Raw genomic sequence first — 20,304 nt, forward strand, 5'->3', positions numbered from 1 at the left:
AGCCCTACCTGAGCATAGCCCTACCTGCATCTTGTTCTGTTTGATGTAAGGAGGTTCAGCATAGCCGCAGAAGAAGCGCTTGTAGTGTTCCCCCATCAGACCAGGCTCAGAACGGAGCAGCAGCTGGAACACAAACATTACACACACTGATTATAAACATTACACACTGATTATAAACACTGATTATAAACACTGATTATAAACACTGATTATAAACACTACACCCACTGATTATAAACATTACACACTGATTATAAACACTACACCCACTGATTATAAACATTACACACTGATTATAAACATTACACACTGATTATAAACACTACACCCACTGATTATAAACATTACACACTGATTATAAACATTACACACTGATTATAAACATTACACACTGATTATAAACACTACACACACTGATTATAAACACTGACTATAAACATTACACACTGACTATAAACATTACACACTGATTATAAACACTGATTATAAACATTACACACTGATTATAAACATTACACACACTGATTATAAACACTGATTATAAACACTACACACTGATTATAAACACTGATTATAAACATTACACACTGATTATAAACATTACACACTGATTATAAACACTGATTATAAACACTACACACTGATTATAAACATTACACACTGATTATAAACATTACACACTGATTATAAACACTGATTATAAACACTGATTATAAACACTACACACTGATTATAAACACTACACACTGATTATAAACATTACACACTGATTATAAACATTACACACTGATTATAAACACTGATTATGAACATTACACACTGATTATAAACATTACACACTGATTATTAACACTGATTATAAACATTACACACTGATTATAAACACTGATTATAAACACTACACACTGATTATAAACATTACACACTGATTATAAACATTACACACACTGATTATAAACACTGATTATAAACATTACACACTGATTATAAACATTACACACTGATTATAAACACTGACTATAAACACTGATTATAAACACTGATTATAAACATTACACACTGATTATAAACATTACACACTGATTATAAACACTGATTATAAACACTGATTATAAACACTACACACTGATTATAAACATTACACACTGATTATAAACATTACACACACTGATTATAAACACTGATTATAAACATTACACACTGATTATAAACATTACACACTGATTATAAACACTGATTATAAACATTACACACTGATTATAAACATTACACACTGATTATAAACATTACACACTGATTATAAACATTACACACACTGATTATAAACACTGATTATAAACACTGATTATAAACACTACACACTGGTTATAAACACTGATTATAAACATTAAACACTGATTATAAACACTGATTATAAACATTACACACTGATTATAAACACTGATTATAAACATTACACACTGATTATAAACACTACACACTGATTATAAACATTAGGAACAGTATGTACACTAAGTGTACAACACATTAAGGACACCTTCCTAATATGAAGTTTTGAACAGCTTCAACTATTCATGGCCAATGGCCTGCTTCTAAATCTGCTGTCAGCGTGTTAAGAACTAACATTTTCTCCCAAAGACTGAAATAAGATAAATACACTTCATAGCCAAAAGTATGTGGCTATTGTGGCTATTTCACCATTGCTGACAGGTGTATAAAATCGAGCACACAGCCATGCAATCTCCATAGACAAACATTGACAGTAGAATGGCCTTACTGAAGAGATCAGTGACTTTCAACGTGGCACCGTCATAGGATGCCACCTTTCCAACAAGTCAGTTTGGCAAATTTCTGCCCTGCTAGAGCTGTCCCCGGTCAACTGTTAGTGCTGTTATTGTGAAGTGGAAATGTCTAGGAGCAACAACGGCTCAGCCGCGAAGTGGTAGGCCACACAAGCTCACAGAACGGGAGTAGCACGTAAAAATTGTCTGTCCTCGGGTGCAACACTCACTACCGAGTTCCAAACTGCCTCTGGAAGAAACGTCAGCACGAGAACTGTTCGTTAGCAGCTTCATGAAATGGGTTTCCATGGCCGAGCAGCCGCACACAAGCCTAAGATCAATATGCGCAATGTCAAGCATCAGCTGAAGTGGTGTAAAGCTCACTGCCATTGGAAGCGGTGCAAACGTGATGAATCAAGCTGCAGCATCTGGCAGTCCGTCAGACGAATCTGGGTTTGGCGGATGCCAGGAGCAAGCTACCTGTCCCAATGCATAGTGCCAACTGTAAAATTTGGTGGAGGATGAATTGGAACGCCGACTGCGAGCCAGGCCTAATCGCCCAACATCAGTGCCCGACCTCACTAATGCTCTTGTGGCTGAATGGAAGCAAGTCCCCGCAGCAATGTTCCAACATCTAGTGGAAAGCCTTCCCAGAAGAGAGGAGGCTGTTATAGCAGCAAAGGGGGACCAACTCCATATTAATGACTTCCCAGAAGAGTGGAGGCTGTTATAGCAGCAAAGGGGGACCAACTCCATATTAATGACTTCCCAGAAGAGTGGAGGCTGTTATAGCAGCAAAGGGGGACCAACTCCATATTAATGACTTCCCAGAAGAGTGGAGGCTGTTATAGCAGCAAAGGGGAACCAACTCCATATTAATGACTTCCCAGAAGAGTGGAGGCTGTTATAGCAGCAAAGGGGGGGACCAACTCCATATTAATGACTTCCCAGAAGAGTGGAGGCTGTTATAGCAGCAAAGGGGGGACCAACTCCATATTAATGACTTCCCAGAAGAGTGGAGGCTGTTATAGGAGCAAAGGGGGGACCAACTCCATATTAATGTCCATGATTTTGGAATGAGATGTACCACGAGCAGGTGTCCACATACTTTTGGTCAGGTAGTGTATCTGTTTGTGCGTATGGAACATTTCTGAGATCTGTTATTTCAGCTCATGAAACATGGGACCAACACCTTACATGTTGCCTTTATATTTGAGTTCAGTATAGATAGAAATGTGTGTATGCTAGAATGAAGGTTTAAAAATGACAGCTGCATATTAGCCAACACATTTGGTATAGCCTACCAATATACCAGACCTCGCAGTACAATCTTCTCTAAAAATAGTTACACAACGTGTTCTGCAATAAGAAAACCAGTTTGATTTCTAAACCAGATGAGTTCTCCAATAGCAGCTGAACCAATACCATAGTGGTCATGGATAATGTATTGGACTATAAGGTATAGAGAATGATGAACCAATACCATAGTGGTCATGGATAATGGATAATGTATTGGACTATAAGGTATAGAGAATGATGAACCAATACCATAGTGGTCATGGATAATGGATAATGTATTGGACTATAAGGTATAGAGAATGATGGACCAATACCATAGTGGTCATGGATAATGTATTGGACTATAAGGTATAGAGAATGATGAACCAATACCATAGTGGTTATGGATAATGTATTGGACTATAAGGTATAGAGAATGATGGACCAATACCATAGTGGTTATGGATAATGGATAATGTTTTAGACTATAAGGTATAGAGAATGATGAACCAATACCATAGTGGTAACAGATAATGTATTGGACTATAAGGTATAGAGAATGATGGACCAATACCATAGTGGTCATGGATAATGTATTGGACTATAAGGTATAGAGAATGATGAACCAATACCATAGTGGTCATGGATAATGTATTGGACTATAAGGTATAGAGAATGATAAAGAACCTGCAGGATTCTAGAAAAAGCAGTTGGGGAATGAATGTTGGGAGTTTTACATTGTAAATGTGAGTATATTTAGATGGTTTAAATTGTAAATGTGAGTATATTTAGATGGTTTACATTGTAAATGTGAGTATATTTAGATGGTTTACATTGTAAATGTGAGTATATTTAAACGGTTTACATTGTAAATGTGAGTATATTTAGATGGTTTAAATTGTAAATGTGAGTATATTTAGATGGTTTACATTGTAAATGTGAGTATATTTAGATGGTTTAAATTGTAAATGTGAGTATATTTAGATGGTTTACATTGTAAATGTGAGTATATTTAGATGGTTTAAATGGTAAATGTGAGTATATTTAGATGGTTTAAATTGTAAATGTGAGTATATTTAAATGGTTTACATTGTAAATGTGAGTATATTTAAATGGTTTACATTGTAAATGTTCAGTGAATGTGAGTATATTTAGATGGTTTACATGATTAAATTTCCTACTAACCTTCTAAAAGTTGACGGTGCCAAAATCTTGTGTGAGAGACATGCTTCATCATGTTTCATCATGCATTTACATTAGAAACAAAGCACACCACCACCAAAGTGTTCTACCATTTATTGAGTACAGAGACAAATAGCAAAAGGTGTCTATATTTGAAGTATCTAAATATAGTCTAACCTACAAACCAATGTACAGCGAATTGGAAAGTATTCAGACCCCTTCCCTTTTTCCACATTTTGTTTATGTTACAGCCTTATTCTAGAAAAAATGTTGAATGAATTGTTTTCCTCGTCAATCTATCCCATAATGACAAAGTGAAAACAGGTTTTTAGAAACATTTGCAAATGTATAAAAAATTAAAACAGAAATACCTTATTTACATAAGTATTCAGACCCTTTGCTATGATACTTGAAATTGAGCTCAGGTGCATCCTGTTTCCATTGATCATCCTTGAGATGTTTCTACAACTTGATTGGAGTCCACCTGTGGTAAATTCAATGGATTGGACATGATTTGGAAAGGCACACACCTGTCTATATAAGGTCCTAAAGTTATCAGTGCATGTCAGAGCAAAAACCAAGCAATGAAGTCGAAGGAATTGTCCGTAGAGCTCCGAGACAGGATTGTGTCGAGGCACAGATCTGGGGAAGGGTACCAAAAAAATTCTGCAGGATTGAAGGTCCCCAAGAACACAGTGGCCTCCATCATTCTTAAATGGAAGAAGTTTGGAAACACCAAGACTCTTCCAAGACCTGGCTGTCCGGCCAAACTGAGCAATTTGGGGAGAAGGGCCTTGGTCAGGGAGGTGACAAAGAACCCGATGGTCACTCTTACAGAGCTCCAGAGTTCCTCTGTGGAGATGGGAGAACCTTCCAGAAGGACAACCATCTCTGCAGCACTTCACCAATCAGGCCTTTATGGTAGAGTGGCCAGACGGAAGCCACGCCTCAGTAAAAGGCACATGACAGCCCACTTGGAATTTGTCAAAAGGCACCTAAAGGACTCTCAGACCATGAGGAACAAGATTCTCTGGTCTGATGAAACCAAGATTGAACTCTTTGGCCTGAATGCCAAGCATCACGTCTGGAGGAAACCTGGCACCCTCCCTACGGTGAAGCATGGTGGTGGCAGCATCATGCTGTGGGGATGTTTTTCAGTGGCAGGGACTGAGAGACTAGTCAGGATCGAGGGAAAGATGAACAGAGCAAAGTACAGAGAGATCCTTGATGAAAACCTGCTCCAGAGCGCTCAGGACCTCAGACTGGGGCGAAGGTTCACCTTCCAACAGGACAACGACCCTAAGCACACAGCCAAGACAATGCAGGAGTGGCTTCGGGACAAGTCTCTGAATGTCCTTGAGTGTCCCAGCCAGAGCCAGGACTTGAACCAGATCAAACATCTCTGGAGAGACGTGAAAATAGCTGTGCAGCAACGCTCCCCATCCAACCTGACAGAGCTTGAGAGGATCTGCAGAGAAGAATGGGAGAAACTCCCCAAATATAGGTGTGCCAAGCTTGTAGCGTCATACCCAAGAACACTGGAGGCTGTAATCACTGCCAAAGATGCTTCAACAAAGTACTGAGTTAAAGGGTCTGAATATTAATGTACATTTATTTTTTCTATTTTTATCTTTAAAACATTTGCAAAAATGTGTCATTATGGGTTATTGTGATGTCATTATGGGTTATTGTGATGTCATTATGGGTTATTGTGATGTCATTATGGGTTATTGTGATGTCATTATGGGTTATTGTGTGTAGATTGATGAGGGAAAAAAAATTATAAAGCTGTAACGTAAAAAAACGTGGAAGAAGTCAAGGGGTCTGAATATTTTCTGAATGCCCTGTATATCAAGTGCCGTGGAGGGCACAATCTTACAGCGTTGCAGTCCTGAAATGAGAGCTTTACCGTCTATGCCAAAAGCCTGGGCTTCTGATGGAAACTATAGAACGGTCATCAACACATGCTTCTCTCTACATTTACATTTTAGTCATTTAGCAGACGCTCTTATCCAGAGCGACTTACAGTAGTGAATGCATACATTTCATTAATTTTTTTATTTTTTGGTACTGGCCCCCCCCCCCGTGGGAATCGAACCCACAACCCTGGCGTTGCACACACCATGCTGGCGTTGCAAACACCATGCTCAACCAAACTGAGCCACAGGGAAGACTACGTGTGTGTACCCAGGCCCCACAGGCTTATGGAAAGGATCCCACCCTGGTCACCAATTCAGCTCACCGATGTAGAGAGAGACAAGGGCCTTAGCGGAATGCAATGAAAAAGCTTGTGTGGTCCAGAGATAAGAGTTCCTATCTATGGCTCCTGATGGGGGACAATAGAATTCCCACCACTGCATGTCACAACAATCCACCTGATTCTACAAAGTATGTAGTCTTCAAGATGCCCTAACAAGCATGTGTCCATCTGCAGACGGTGCTCTTCGACTGTAAAATGCACCAGACTGTGTAAACAGCGCAGCAGGTAGAATGGCAGTTAAGAGTATTGGGCGAGTAAACGAAAAGTCACTGGTTCGAAATCCCCGAGCTGACTAGTTGGAAACCCCTAATTGCTCCAGCAAGTCGCTGTGGATAAAAAACGTCTGCTAAGTGACTAAAATTAAAATGTAAATTTAGACTGTATAAGAAAAGACAACATGTGGTCTCAATGTCTACGTAGTGACGGCTAGTTCCAACTGCAGTAGGATGGTTGTCCTCACAGCGGGTGAATCAGCCTGTGATTGGTGAATAGCACTTGGTTGATCTCTGGGAGCAGGACACAGGAGAGCCGAATAGATCATGTGATACAAAAATAAGAGACAAAAAATTAATTTAATAAATCACAGCAAAGGAATGTAGTTTGTGAACATCCTGACTGTCTAAGGCAGGGTAATCTGCCTTCATCCTAATCCATCTACAGACGGGGGATAACGTGGCATTTCTACAGACGGGGGATAATGTGGCGTTTCTACAGGCGGGGGATAACGTGGCGGGGGATAACGTGGCGTTTCTACAGGCGGGGGATAACATGGCGGGGGATAACGTGCCGTTTCTACAGGCGGGGGATAACTTGGCGGGGGATGACGTGGCGGGGGATAACGTGACGGGGCATAACGTGGCGTTTCTACAGGCGGGGGATAACGTGGCGTTTCTACAGGCGGGGGATAACGTGGCGTTTCTACAGACGGGGGATAGCGTGGCGTTTCTACAGACGGGGGATAACGTGGCGTTTCTACAGACGGGGGATAACGTGGCGTTTCTACAGACGGGGGATAACGTGGCGTTTCTACAGACGGGGGATAGCGTGGCGTTTCTACAGACGGGGATAACGTGGCGTTTCTACAGACGGGGGATAACGTGGCATTTCTACAGATGGGGGATAACGTGGCGTTTCTACAGGCGGGGATAACGTGGCGTTTCCTGTTAGTATGAATTAAATTAGTGGGTCCTGCCTTGATGACTGTATCAGATTTACACTACTTGTCCTGTAGACTTATGTAGTCTTAAATTATTACTTGGAATAAACAGATAGCTAAAATGCTCCTTGTCCAGGAATGACATGCTAGCTAGTGATGAAGCCATCTGCTCCTGCTAGCTAGTGATGAAGCCATCTGCTCCTGCTAGCTAGTGATGAAGCTATCTGCTCCTGTTAGCTAGCAACAGATCTACATGTAACTAGCTTCCTACCGAGCTACATTACTAAGGTTGCTGGGAGTAATTTTACACCTGGCATTGATGGATTCACGTTGCTATAACTAAATAGTCAGGTTACAAATAAATAAAAAATACTTTACCTGATAGCAGATTGTCGGACGGAGATCTCTCTCTCTCGTTGTCACCAGCTGACTACTACCTTAGGTACGGATAATGTGATTGGCAGAAAACCAGTTTTGATTGTTGTCCTTAGGCCATTTTGCCACAACTTTGGAAGTATGCTTGGGGTCATTGTCCATTTGGAAGATCCATTTGCGACAAAGCTTTAAACTTCCTGACTGATGTCTTGAGATGTTGCTTCAGTCCCTCCTGCAGCAAAGCACCTCCACAACATGATGCTGCCACCCCCGTGCTTCACGGTTGGGATGGTGTTCTTTGGCTTGCAAACCTCCCCCTTTTTCCTCCAAACATAACTATGGTCATTATGGCCAAACAGTTCTATTTTTGTTTCATCAGACCAGAGGACATTTCTCCAAAAAGTACGATCTTTGTCCCCATGTGCAGTTGCAAACTGTAGTCTGGCTTTTTTATGATGGTTTTGGAGCAGTGGCTTCTTCCTTGCTGAGCGGCCTTTCAGGTTATGTCGATATAGGACTCGTTTTACTGTGGATATAGATAGTTTTGTACCTGTTTCCTCCAGCATCTTCACAAGGTCCTTTGCTGTTGTTCTGGGATTGATTTGCACTTTTCGCACCAAAATACGTTAATCTCTAGGAGACAGAACGAGTCTCCTACCTGAGCGGTTTGACGGCTGCGTGGTCCCATGGTGTTTATACTTGCGTACTATTGTTTGTACAGATGAATGTGGTACCTTCAGGTGTTTGGAAATTGCTCCCAAGGATGAACCAGACTTTTTGGTGAGGTCTTGGCTGATTTCTTTTGATTTTCCCATGATGTCAAGCAAAGAGGCACTGAGTTTGAAGGTAGGCCTTGAAATACATCCACAGGTTCACCTCAATGAACTCAAATGATGTCAATTAGCCTATCAGAAGCTTCTAAAGCCATGACATCCTTTTCTGGAATATTCCAAGCTGTTTAAAGGCACAGTCAACTTAGTGTATGTAAACTTCTGACCCACTGGAATTGTGATAGTTAATTATAAGTGAAATAATCTGTCTGCAAACAATTGTTGGAAAAATGACTTGTGTCATGGACAAAGTAGATGTCCTAACCGACTTGTCAAAACTATAGTTTGTTAACAAGAAATTTGTGGAGTGGTTGAAAAACGAGTTTTAATGACTCCAAACTAAGTGTATGTAAACTTCCAACTGTAACTGTACATGCACTACTGTTAAAAAGTTTGGGGTCACTTAGAAATGTCCTTTAAAATGACATCAAATTGATCAGAAATACAGTGTAGACATTGTTAATGTTGTAAATTACTATTGTAGCTGGAAACGGCTGATTCTTTAATGGAATGTCTGCATAGGCGTACAGAGGCCCATTATCAGCAACCATCACTCCTGTGTTCCAATAGCACGCTGTGTTAGCCAATGGCACGCTGTGTTAGCCTATGGCACGCTGTGTTAGCCTATGGCACGCTGTGTTAGCCTATGGCACGCTGTGTTAGCTAATCCAAGTTTATCATTTTAAAAGGCTAATAGAAAACTCTTTTGCAATTATGTTAGCACAGCTGAAAGATAGCTTGCTACGGCCCACCACCTAATAGAATATGACATAGAACACACCTGGATGTGACATAGAACACACCTGGATGTGACATAGAACACACCTGGACGTGACATAGAACACACCTGGACGTGACATAGAACACACCTGGATGTGACATAGAACACACCTGGATGTGACATAGAACACACCTGGATGTGACATAGCGCTGCATAGCGTAGTTCCCGGGAGGTGCTGCCTGCGGCAGCCAGGAGGGGGCCCCGTGCTCTCTCAAGTGCCGACATACACACGGCGGGCAGCGTGGAACACAGGGACAGGAAGAGGCGGAGCGTGGCGGCCATGACGGGGGCGTGGTGAGAGAGAAGGGCGGGGTCTAACAGAGATAGTATGTCGAACAGCTCGTCTTCGCTGCGAGGCCGATACCGCTGGAGCACCGCTAGCACCTCAGACTGGCCCCACACATCACATAGCTTCAGTCTGAGAGAGAGAGAGAGACAGAGCGAGAGAGAGAGACAGAGCGAGAGAGAGAGACAGAGCGAGAGAGAGAGACAGAGCGAGAGACAGAGCGAGAGACAGAGCGCGAGACAGAGCGCGAGACAGAGCGCGAGACAGAGCGCGAGAGAGAGACAGAGCGCGAGAGAGAGACAGAGCGCGAGAGAGAGACAGAGCGCGAGAGAGAGACAGAGCGCGAGAGAGAGACAGAGCGCGAGAGAGAGACAGAGCGAGAGAGAGAGCGAGAGAGAGAGCGAGAGAGAGAGCGAGAGACAGAGCGAGAGACAGAGCGAGAGACAGAGCGAGAGACAGAGCGAGAGACAGAGCGAGAGACAGAGCGAGAGCGAGAGACAGAGCGAGAGCGAGAGACAGAGCGAGAGAGAGAGACAGAGCGAGAGAGAGAGACAGAGCGAGAGAGAGAGACAGAGCGAGAGAGAGAGACAGAGCGAGAGAGAGAGACAGAGCGAGAGAGAGAGACAGAGCGAGAGAGAGAGACAGAGCGAGAGAGAGAGACAGAGCGAGAGAGAGAGACAGAGCGAGAGAGAGAGACAGAGCGAGAGAGAGAGACAGAGCGAGAGAGAGAGACAGAGCGAGAGAGAGAGACAGAGCGAGAGAGAGAGAGACAGAGCGAGAGAGAGAGACAGAGCGAGAGAGAGAGACAGAGCGAGAGACAGAGCGAGAGAGAGAGACAGAGCGAGAGACAGAGCGAGAGACAGAGCGAGAGACAGAGCGAGAGACAGAGCGAGAGAGAGAGAGAGACAGAGCGAGAGAGAGAGAGAGACAGAGCGAGAGAGACAGAGCGAGAGAGACAGAGCGAGAGAGAGAGAGACAGAGCGAGAGAGAGAGAGACAGAGAGAGAGACAGAGAGAGACACAGTGACAGAGACAGACAGAGAGAGAGAGAGAGAGACAAGAAAAAGGGCAACCAGTGAAGAACAAACACCATTGCAAATACAACCCATATTTATTTATTTTCATATCTTTTTGAACTTTTGTGAGTAATGTTTACTGTTAATTTTATATTGTTTATTTCACTTTTGTTTATTATCCATTTCACTTGCTTTGGCAATGTAACCATATGTTTCCCATGCCAATAAAGCCCTTTGTTTAAAAAAAATGTAATTGAGAGAGAGACACAGACAGAGAAAGAGAGAGACACACACACAGAGAGACAAAGAGACAGAGAGAGACAGACAGAGAAAGAGAAAGAGAGAGAGACACAGAGAGACACAGACAGCCAGCCAGCCAGCCAGACAGACAGACAGACAGAAAGAGAGAGAGACAGACTTCAAAGTAGCCACCCTACATCATCCAGGAATATCTGAGGTCATCTGCCTTCGGCCTAAAGAGCAGGAACCCAGACTTCATCAAAGAAATTAGACATTGTCATCCTACAAGAAACCTGGTACAAAGGAGACGGACCCACTGGTTGCCCTCTAGGTTACAGAGAGCTGGTAGTCCCATCCACCACACTACCAGGTGGTATAGAGGAGACGGACCCACATGTTGCCCTCTAGGTTACAGAGAGATGGTAGTCCCATCCACCACACTACCAGGTGGGTGGTATAGAGGAGACGGACCCACTGGTTGCCCTCTAGGTTACAGAGAGCTGGTAGTCCCATCCACTAAACTACCAGGTGGCTGGTATAGAGGAGACGGACCCACTGGTTGCCCTCTAGGTTACAGAGAGATGGTAGTCCCATCCACCACACTACCAGGTGGGTGGTATAGAGGAGACGGACCCACTGGTTGTCCTCTAGGTTACAGAGAGCTGGTAGTCCCATCCACCACACTACCAGGTGGGTGGTATAGAGGAGATGGACCCACTGGTTGCCCTCTAGGTTACAGAGAGCTGGTAGTCCCATCCACCACACTACCAGGTGGGTGGTATAGAGGAGACGGACCCACTGGTTGCCCTCTAGGTTACAGAGAGCTGGTAGTCCCATCCACCATACTACCAGGTGGGTGGTATAGAGGAGATGGACCCACTGGTTGCCCTCTAGGTTACAGAGAGCTGGTAGTCCCATCCACCATACTACCAGGTGGGTGGTATAGAGGAGACGGACCCACTGGTTGCCCTCTAGGTTACAGAGAGCTGGTAGTCCCATCCACCACACTACCAGGTGGGTGGTATAGAGGAGACGGACCCACTGGTTGCCCTCTAGGTTACAGAGAGCTGGTAGTCCCATCCACCACACTACCAGGTGGTATAGAGGAGATGGACCCACTGGTTTCCCTCTAGGTTATAGAGAGCTGGTAGTCCCATCCACCACACTACCAGGTGGGTGGTATAGAGGAGATGGACCCACTGGTTGCCCTCTAGGTTACAGAGAGCTGGTAGTCCCATCCACCACACTACCAGGTGGGTGGTATAGAGGAGATGGACCCACTGGTTGTCCTCTAGGTTACAGAGAGCTGGTAGTCCCATCCACCACACTACTAGGTGGGTGGTATAGAGGAGATGGACCCACTGGTTGTCCTCTAGGTTACAGAGAGCTGGTAGTCCCATCCACCAAACTACCAGGTGTGAAACAGGGAAGAGACTCAGGGGGTATGTTAATTTGGTATAGAGCAGACCTAACTCACTCTATTAAACTAATCAAAACAGGAACATTTTACATCTGGCTAGAAATGAATAAGGAAATGATCTCAACAGAGAAAATGTCCTCCTGTGTGCTACCTATACCCCCCACTAGAATCCCCATACTTTAATGAAGACAGCTTCTCCATCCTGGAGGGGAAATCAAGTCATTTCCAGGCCCAGGGACATGTACTAGTCTGTGGCGACCTAAATGCCAGAACTGAACAAGAACCTGACACTCAGCACACAGGGGGACAAACACCTACAGTGGTTCCTCCTTTAAAAGTTGTGATCTTACACCTCGGGATTTAGAGGTACCCAGCGTCACGGCTTCATTACTCCAGACCACCACAAGGGGGAGGTAGAGGTACCCAGCGTCACTGTTTCATTGCTCCAGACCACCACAAGGGGGAGTTAGAGCACTCATTATGCATTTGGGTCTCAAGGTTTTTATATGACCAATCATATCGAGTGGTTCCAATGACGAATTTGACGTTATGCCACCGCTCCTTGGTGACTTTCTTCAGCAAAAATGGCTGACAAAAACATTACGGGGGAAGCAGATGCAAGTAATTATAACGTTATAACGAGTCAAGCAAAAAAATTGACAGTTGAGAGGAATATGTTAGTTAATGTAGAGACAAACGACTGTCCATATTTTTTTGTCATAAAGTTAATTTACGAAAAATCGCTATTTAGCAAGTTTGATTTCAGTCATATCCAATACCAGGTGTATCAAACTCCATTATTTGAATGATGCTGTGTCTGCATGTATGTATTACAATTATACACTGCTGGGATCGGTTAAACTATGAACGTTGAGATATTAAATAAATGATAGAGAAGAAGCCTTGAATAGAAAGAGTGGAAAATAATGGGTTTATGTCAGAATTTAAGGGTTCTCTGTAGAAAGCCAGAAGGCTTTGGAATGTGTTTGATGGAGGAGAGCGATGTGTTGATACAGGAGAGACAGATGGACATCTGTGGATTAGGTGAAAGAGAGGTTGAGGTCAGTTCCCCTTAAGGGAGTAATCAGGGTTAGTATCTGGTTACCTTCTTTCTCTTGGTCATAAACTAAGGATTGGAGAGAGGGAGTGTCTTAAGTAGGATGTATATAACCAATGGAGAGAAATGTTTCACTGTCTGATTACAGCTGTACAGAACCTTAGGGAAGAATTAAACTTGGTTAAAGCTTCTCTAGTGTCTGTCCGTGGGTTATTTACTCTGAAGAACAAGAACCTAACAACACTTCAACAGTGTTTACCACTTCTGCTCCTGGGACATCAATGATTACACGTTATAACTTTACAATAGACAAGCAGGAAGCAGGTTTCTAGCCCGAAGTCCAGCATGCTATCGACTGTGTCCAAAATGTATTAATTGGGGTTGGGGCCGATTGTGGCTAAAAACACTTTATCTATTGGAATCTTTAACATGTGGAAAGGGGGAAAAGTGTTATTACTAGTTTTCACAAGCAGGCTGTGAATTCTTCTAACAGCGTTTCTAGGGCTGTTAGCTGAACAATAGACTAGACAATTCTTCAGTGAAGCTTGAATAATAGCCGAGCTGGACGTGAAAACCCCCCAACTTGCAACAAATCATTTGTATCTACCGACACACGGTTAATGTTCTGGAAAAAAAAGAAAAATAATTCTATATCATGAATCCCGAGTGGCACAGCGGTCTAAGGCACTGCATCTCAGTGCAAGAGGCATTACTACAGTCCCTGGTTCGAATACAGGCTGTATCACATCCGACCGTGATAGGGCAGCGCACAATTGGCCCAGCATTATTCCGGGGTAGGCTGTGATTGGCCCAGCATTATTCCGGGGTAGGCTGTGATTGGCCCAGCATTATTCTGGGGTAGGCCGTGATTGGCCCAGCATTATTCCGGGGTAGGCTGTGATTGGCCCAGCATTATTCCGGGGTAGGCCGTGATTGGCCCAGCATTATTCCGGGGTAGGTCGTGACTGTACAGTTGTGTACAGTTGAGAATGACACAAATATTAATTTCCACAAAGTTTGCTGCTTCAGTGTCTTTAGATATTTTTGTCAGATTTTACTATGGAATACTGAAGTATAATTACAAGCATTTCATGAGTGTCAAAGTCTTTTATTGACAATTACATGAAGTTGATGCAAAGAGTCAATATTTGCAGTGTTGACCTTTCTTTTTCAAGACCTCTGCAATCCGAGCTGGCATGCTGTCAATTAACTTCTGGGCCACATCCTGACTGATGGCAGCCCATTCTTGCATAATCAATGCTTGGAGTTTGTCAGAATTTGTAGGGTTTTTGTTTGTCCACCCGCCTCTTGAGGATTGACCACAAGTTCTCAATGGGATTAAGGTCTGGGGAGTTTCTTGGCCATGGACTCAAAATATCAATGTTTTGTTCCCTGACCAACTTAGTTATCACTTTTGCCTTATGGCAAGGTGCTCCATCATGCTGGAAAAGGCATTGTTCATCACCAAACTGTTCCTAGATGGTTGGGAGAAGTTGCTCTCGGAGGATGTGTTGGTACCATTCTTTATTCATGGCTGTGTTCTTAGGCAAAATTGTGAGTGAGCCCACTCCCTTGGCTGAGAAGCAACCCCACACATGAATGGTCTCAGGATGCTTTACTGTTGGCATGACACAGGACTGATGGTAGCGCTCACCTTGTCTTCTCCGGACAAGCTTTTTTCCGAATGCCCCAAACAATCCGAAAGGGGATTCATCAGAGAAAATGACTTTACCCCAGTCCTCAGCAGCCCAATCCCTGTACCTTTTGCAGAATATCCGTCTGTCCCTGATGTTTTTCCTGGAGAGAAGTGGCTTCTTTGCTGCCCTTCTTGACACCAGGCCATCCTCCAAAAAGTCTTTGCCTCACTGTGCGTGCAGATGGACTCACACCTGCCTGCTGCCATTCCTGAGCAAGCTCTGTACTGGTGGTGCCCCGATCCCGCAGCTGAATCAACTTTAGGAGACGGTCCTGGCGCTTGCTGGACTTTCTTGTGTGCCCTGAAGCCTTCTTCACAACAATTGAACCGCTCTCCTTGAATTTCTTGATGATCCGATAAATGGTTGATTTAGGTGCAATCTTACTGGCAGCAATATCCTTGCCTGTGAAGCTCTTTTTATGCAATGCAATGATGACGGCACGTTTTTCCTTGCAGGTAACCATGGTTGACAGAGGAAGAACAATGATTCCAAGCACCAACCTCCTTTTGAAGCTTCCGGTCTGTTATTCGAACTCAATCAGCATGACAAAGTGATCTCCAGCCTTGTCCTCGTCAACACTCGCACCTGTGTTAACGAGAGAATCACTGACATGATGTCAGCTGGTCCTTTTGTGGCAGGACTGAAATGCAGTGGAAATGTTTTGGGGGGATTCAGTTTATTTGCATGGCGAAGAGGGACTTTGCAATTAACTGCAATTCATCTGATCGCTCTTCATAACATTCTGGAGTATATGCAAATTGCCATCATACAAACTGAGGCAGCAGACTTTGTGAAAATTAATATTTGTGTCATTCTCAAAACTTTTGGCCACGACTGTACTGGGTGAAATACCACAGTGTGCCATCACAGCAGCAAGATTTGTGACCTGTTGCCACAAGAAAAGTGCAACCAGTTTAGAACAAACATTGTAAATACAACCAATATTTATGCTTATTTTCCTTTTTGTACTTTAACTATTTGCACAAATGTCTTTATACTTTTGGAACTTTTGGAAGTGTAATGTTTACAGTAAATTTTTGTATTGTTTATTATCGATTTCACTGTTAACATATGTTTCCCATGCCAATAAAGCCCTGAAATTGAATTAACACACACACAGAGAGAAAGAGACGCGCACACACACACACACACACACACACAGACACACACAACCCCCCCACCTACCTGTTGAGGAGGTGGTGAGCAATGGGTTTGTTGATAGCCACGCCCCCTTCTTCCTGTAGAATCTCCTCCAGTGCCCGGAGACAGTTCACCATGACGACGGGGTCTGGGTCCCTTAGCAACCCATACAACTCATTCACTACAGCCACATCTGGAACACAGGAGGGGCACTAACAGCATGCCTTGGATGTGTGTGTGTGTGTGTAAGGTATGTGTGTACCTGTGTATGTCTGTGGGTATAATGTGTGTATATTGTGTGTATAATGTGTGTGTGTGTGTGTGTAAGGTATGTGTGTACCTGTGTATGTCTGTGGGTATAATGTGTGTATATTGTGTGTATAATGTGTGTGTGTGTGTGTGTGTGTGTGTGTGTGTGTGTGTGTGTGTGTGAGGTATGTGTGTACCTGTGTATGTCTGTGGGTATTTCGTGTGTATAATGTGTGTGTGTGTAAGGTATGTGTGTTCCTGTGTATGTCTGTGGGTATATCGTGTGCATACCTACCTATCTCTGTGTTAGGTTGTAATGTGTGTATCTTGGCCCAGCCCAGTACAGCCACTCTGCGAACACACGCCGCCTTGTCCTTCAGTCCCACTGTAAGAGGCTGCTGTACATACTGTGATAGACCTGGGAGCCTGCAACACACACACACACACACACACACACACGTTACATATTACACACACACACACACACACACACACACACATTACACACCACGTTACTTATTACACACACATACATTACACACACGATACATTGCGCACACACACACACACACACACACACACACACACACACACACACACACACACACACACACACACACACACACCTGAGGTTGCACATGTTACGTAGGGCCAGGCTGCGGACCATGGGGTTGTGATCCGAGCAGTCTTTCCTCAGGGTGTTTATTACCAGCAGAGACAGCTCAGGGTTCAGACTGGCATAGGAACACAGAAACACATACACCAGTTTCTTCTGGACAATATCCACCGTTGCACATGCCTTCACCATCTCACTGTACAACCCAGATACATCTTGTCCTTGAGACATCACTCTGGAAAAAGTGAAAGGGAGCAGGGGAGAGAAGAGAGAGATAAAAGGGGGAGAAAGAGAGAGGGGGAGAGAGAGAGGGGGAGGGGAGAGAGGGGAGAAAGACAGAGAGGGGAGAGAGCGATAGAAGGGGGAGAAAGATAGCGATAAGGGGGAGAAAGATAGAGAGGGAGGGAGAGAGAGAGAAAGGGGGGAGAGAGAGAGACAGACACGTTAGTGTTATGTGTGTGTTTGCAGTCAGTTGTAATTGTGGATGTGTGTAGCATAGTTAGTGGTAACGTGTGTGTGTGTGATAGTTGTGTACACCTGATGACTCTGTGGATGGTGTTTCTGTAGCGTAGGTGGTCAGCTTGGACGTTAGGGTTGGACAGAGCTCTCCTCAGCTCCCTCACTGTATGCTCTCCGCCCAGGTAAGGCATAGTAGCCTGGACAACAGAATAAGGTACAGGTATTAGCTACAGGTGAGTCCAGCAGACTGTCTGACACACAGACAGACGCTACCAAAAGGCTACTGATGTTACAACTGCCACACACACACACACACACACACACACACACAGAGAGAGAGAGACAGGACAAAGACAGGGGGGTTGTTAGTTCTCTGGTTTCTAAGGCAGAGAGACACAGCTATAACGGTTTACAATTAGAGCAAGGCAGTGTTGTTAGCTACAGTAGCTAACGTTAGTTAGAGCAAGGCAGTGTTGTTAGCTACAGTAGCTAACGTTAGTTAGAGCAAGGCAGTGTTGTTAGCTACAGTAGCTAACGTTAGTTAGAGCAAGGCAGTGTTGTTAGCTACAGTAGCTAACGTTAGTTAGAGCAAGGCAGTGTTGTTAGCTACAGTAGCTAACGTTAGTTAGAGCAAGGCAGTGTTGTTAGTTACGTTAGCTAACGTTAGTTAGAGCAAGGCAGTGTTGTTAGCTACAGTAGCTAACGTTAGTTAGAGCAAGGCAGTGTTGTTAGCTACAGTAGCTAACGTTAGTTAGAGCAAGGCAGTGTTGTTAGCTACAGTAGCTAACGTTAGTTAGAGCAAGGCAGTGTTGTTAGCTACAGTAGCTAACGTTAGTTAGAGCAAGGCAGTGTTGTTAGCTACAGTAGCTAACGTTAGTTAGAGCAAGGCAGTGTTGTTAGCTACAGTAGCTAACGTTAGTTAAAGCAAGGCAGTGTTGTTAGCTACGTTAGCTACTCAACATTACCATCCATTTCAGATATTAACGCTTACGTTACATTGTGTTCGGATATTGTGACCTAAAACCACTTACCGTTTAGTCGTCACTTATGTAGTATTTCATGGAAAATAAGAAATTTTTTCGTTGAAATCGCTAGTTTGTTGACATCCGTGTAATACTGACACCGGTATTCAGCACGCATGGTGACGTCACGGCGGCATGGTAATGAGGAAACCTTCAAAATACAAGCCCTGATTTCAAAAACATTACAACGTGGATAACTCTTTCAAAAGCTATTGAATATTTATCAATGTTTACTTGTATTGTGCCAACAAGAGAAGGCAATAAGTAATTTATGATTTTTTTTTTTTAAATACAATGTTGAGAATATTGGGCTGTAGAGATATATTTTTAGGGGTGTAGAATACACAGTAGGGTCTTTAGTTACCAAATATGGTTAATTTTGGAGGGGGACTGTGTCACAAGCACCGTCCTCTTGGTCCTGAATAACTTACTTGCATACCACATGTTCTTCATGTTTCCAGTGGTTGTTGGTTGTGTGGTGGTGTTTTGTGCCTGTACATTCCCCCCCGCACCACCCCCTCCCTCACCCCGCACCACCCCCTCCCTCACCCCCCACCACCTCCCTCCCCTCTCTAGAGCTCCAACTTTCCGACCTGAAAATCACTGCCGCCATGATTTGATCACGTACTTCCCAGTTGTCATGAAAGCAGCATTCGATATTAAACTGATTATTTGGCAGAAAGCAGAGTATGGCATTAATCATGTTAACTCCTTACTCTGTTTATCTTTAATCGGCGTAAGGTCATAATCGAAGTAAGCAGATACCGATTAAAACATCTGGTTTTCTGAGCAATTTTTGGAATTATTAGGACATGGAAACAGCTTAATATGCGCATTCTGCCAGCAGCAACACCTCCCTCTTATCGTTCAAATAAACGGTGTATGTCCCGAACTCAGAAACAAAAAGTCTTAAGCAAAAATAACACTGTCACTGTGCCATAACGTTTATTTTGATTGGTGATTTTCTGCATTTATTAAATCAGTAGCCTGATTAATAAAGATGTGTCCATGTACCTGATTATCGTTCTTCTTACAACGCATGTAAACGTAGTAAACAGACGGACTGTCCTCAGTCGCATTACCGTGTGCATTTAACCGTGCTCACCGACAAGAAGCTGCCATGTGGGGAATCATGCTTGTTTCAACTTAATGATACCATGTCTTGTTTTGACTGATGTCATCATGTCTATGCTAATATGGCTAACTGGCTAACCAACAACATTAACAATAAAGTCCTTTTTAAATCACCTTCCATTGTCCTCCAGCAGTGGCTGCTATTCTCATTTTATTTGCGTCTCTGTTCAGAGTGGTTGGAAAGTGAAGCAGGTTGGAAAGTGAAGCAGGTTGGAAAGCGAAGCAGGCTGCAGGCTGGAAAGCGAGGCAGGTTGCAGGCTGGAAAGCGAGGCAGGTTGCAGGCTGGAAAGCGAGAGGCAGGCTGGAAAGCGAGAGGCAGGCTGGAA

The 20,304-nt window shown here is 43.7% G+C and overlaps 1 protein-coding gene across 1 annotated transcript in view; it reads right to left on the reverse strand.

The window, feature by feature from the left end:
* Positions 1 to 20,006, reverse strand: part of ap4b1 (adaptor related protein complex 4 subunit beta 1) — a 33,469-nt gene extending 13,463 nt beyond the window's left edge. Inside the window, exons 1-8 of the mRNA XM_029720340.1 lie at positions 19,859 to 20,006; positions 18,854 to 18,995; positions 17,901 to 18,019; positions 17,374 to 17,598; positions 17,043 to 17,173; positions 16,544 to 16,691; positions 9,776 to 10,061; positions 25 to 123 (exon numbers count right to left, since the gene is read on the reverse strand). Coding sequence (XP_029576200.1) covers positions 25 to 123; positions 9,776 to 10,061; positions 16,544 to 16,691; positions 17,043 to 17,173; positions 17,374 to 17,598; positions 17,901 to 18,013 — 1,002 coding nt within the window. The 5' untranslated portion in view covers positions 18,014 to 18,019; positions 18,854 to 18,995; positions 19,859 to 20,006. The remainder of the gene's footprint in view (positions 1 to 24; positions 124 to 9,775; positions 10,062 to 16,543; positions 16,692 to 17,042; positions 17,174 to 17,373; positions 17,599 to 17,900; positions 18,020 to 18,853; positions 18,996 to 19,858) is intronic.
* Positions 20,007 to 20,304: the final 298 nt, after the last annotated feature.

This window comes from Salmo trutta, chromosome 28 (genome assembly GCF_901001165.1).
Source record: "Salmo trutta chromosome 28, fSalTru1.1, whole genome shotgun sequence".
Lineage (NCBI taxonomy): Eukaryota > Metazoa > Chordata > Actinopteri > Salmoniformes > Salmonidae > Salmo > Salmo trutta.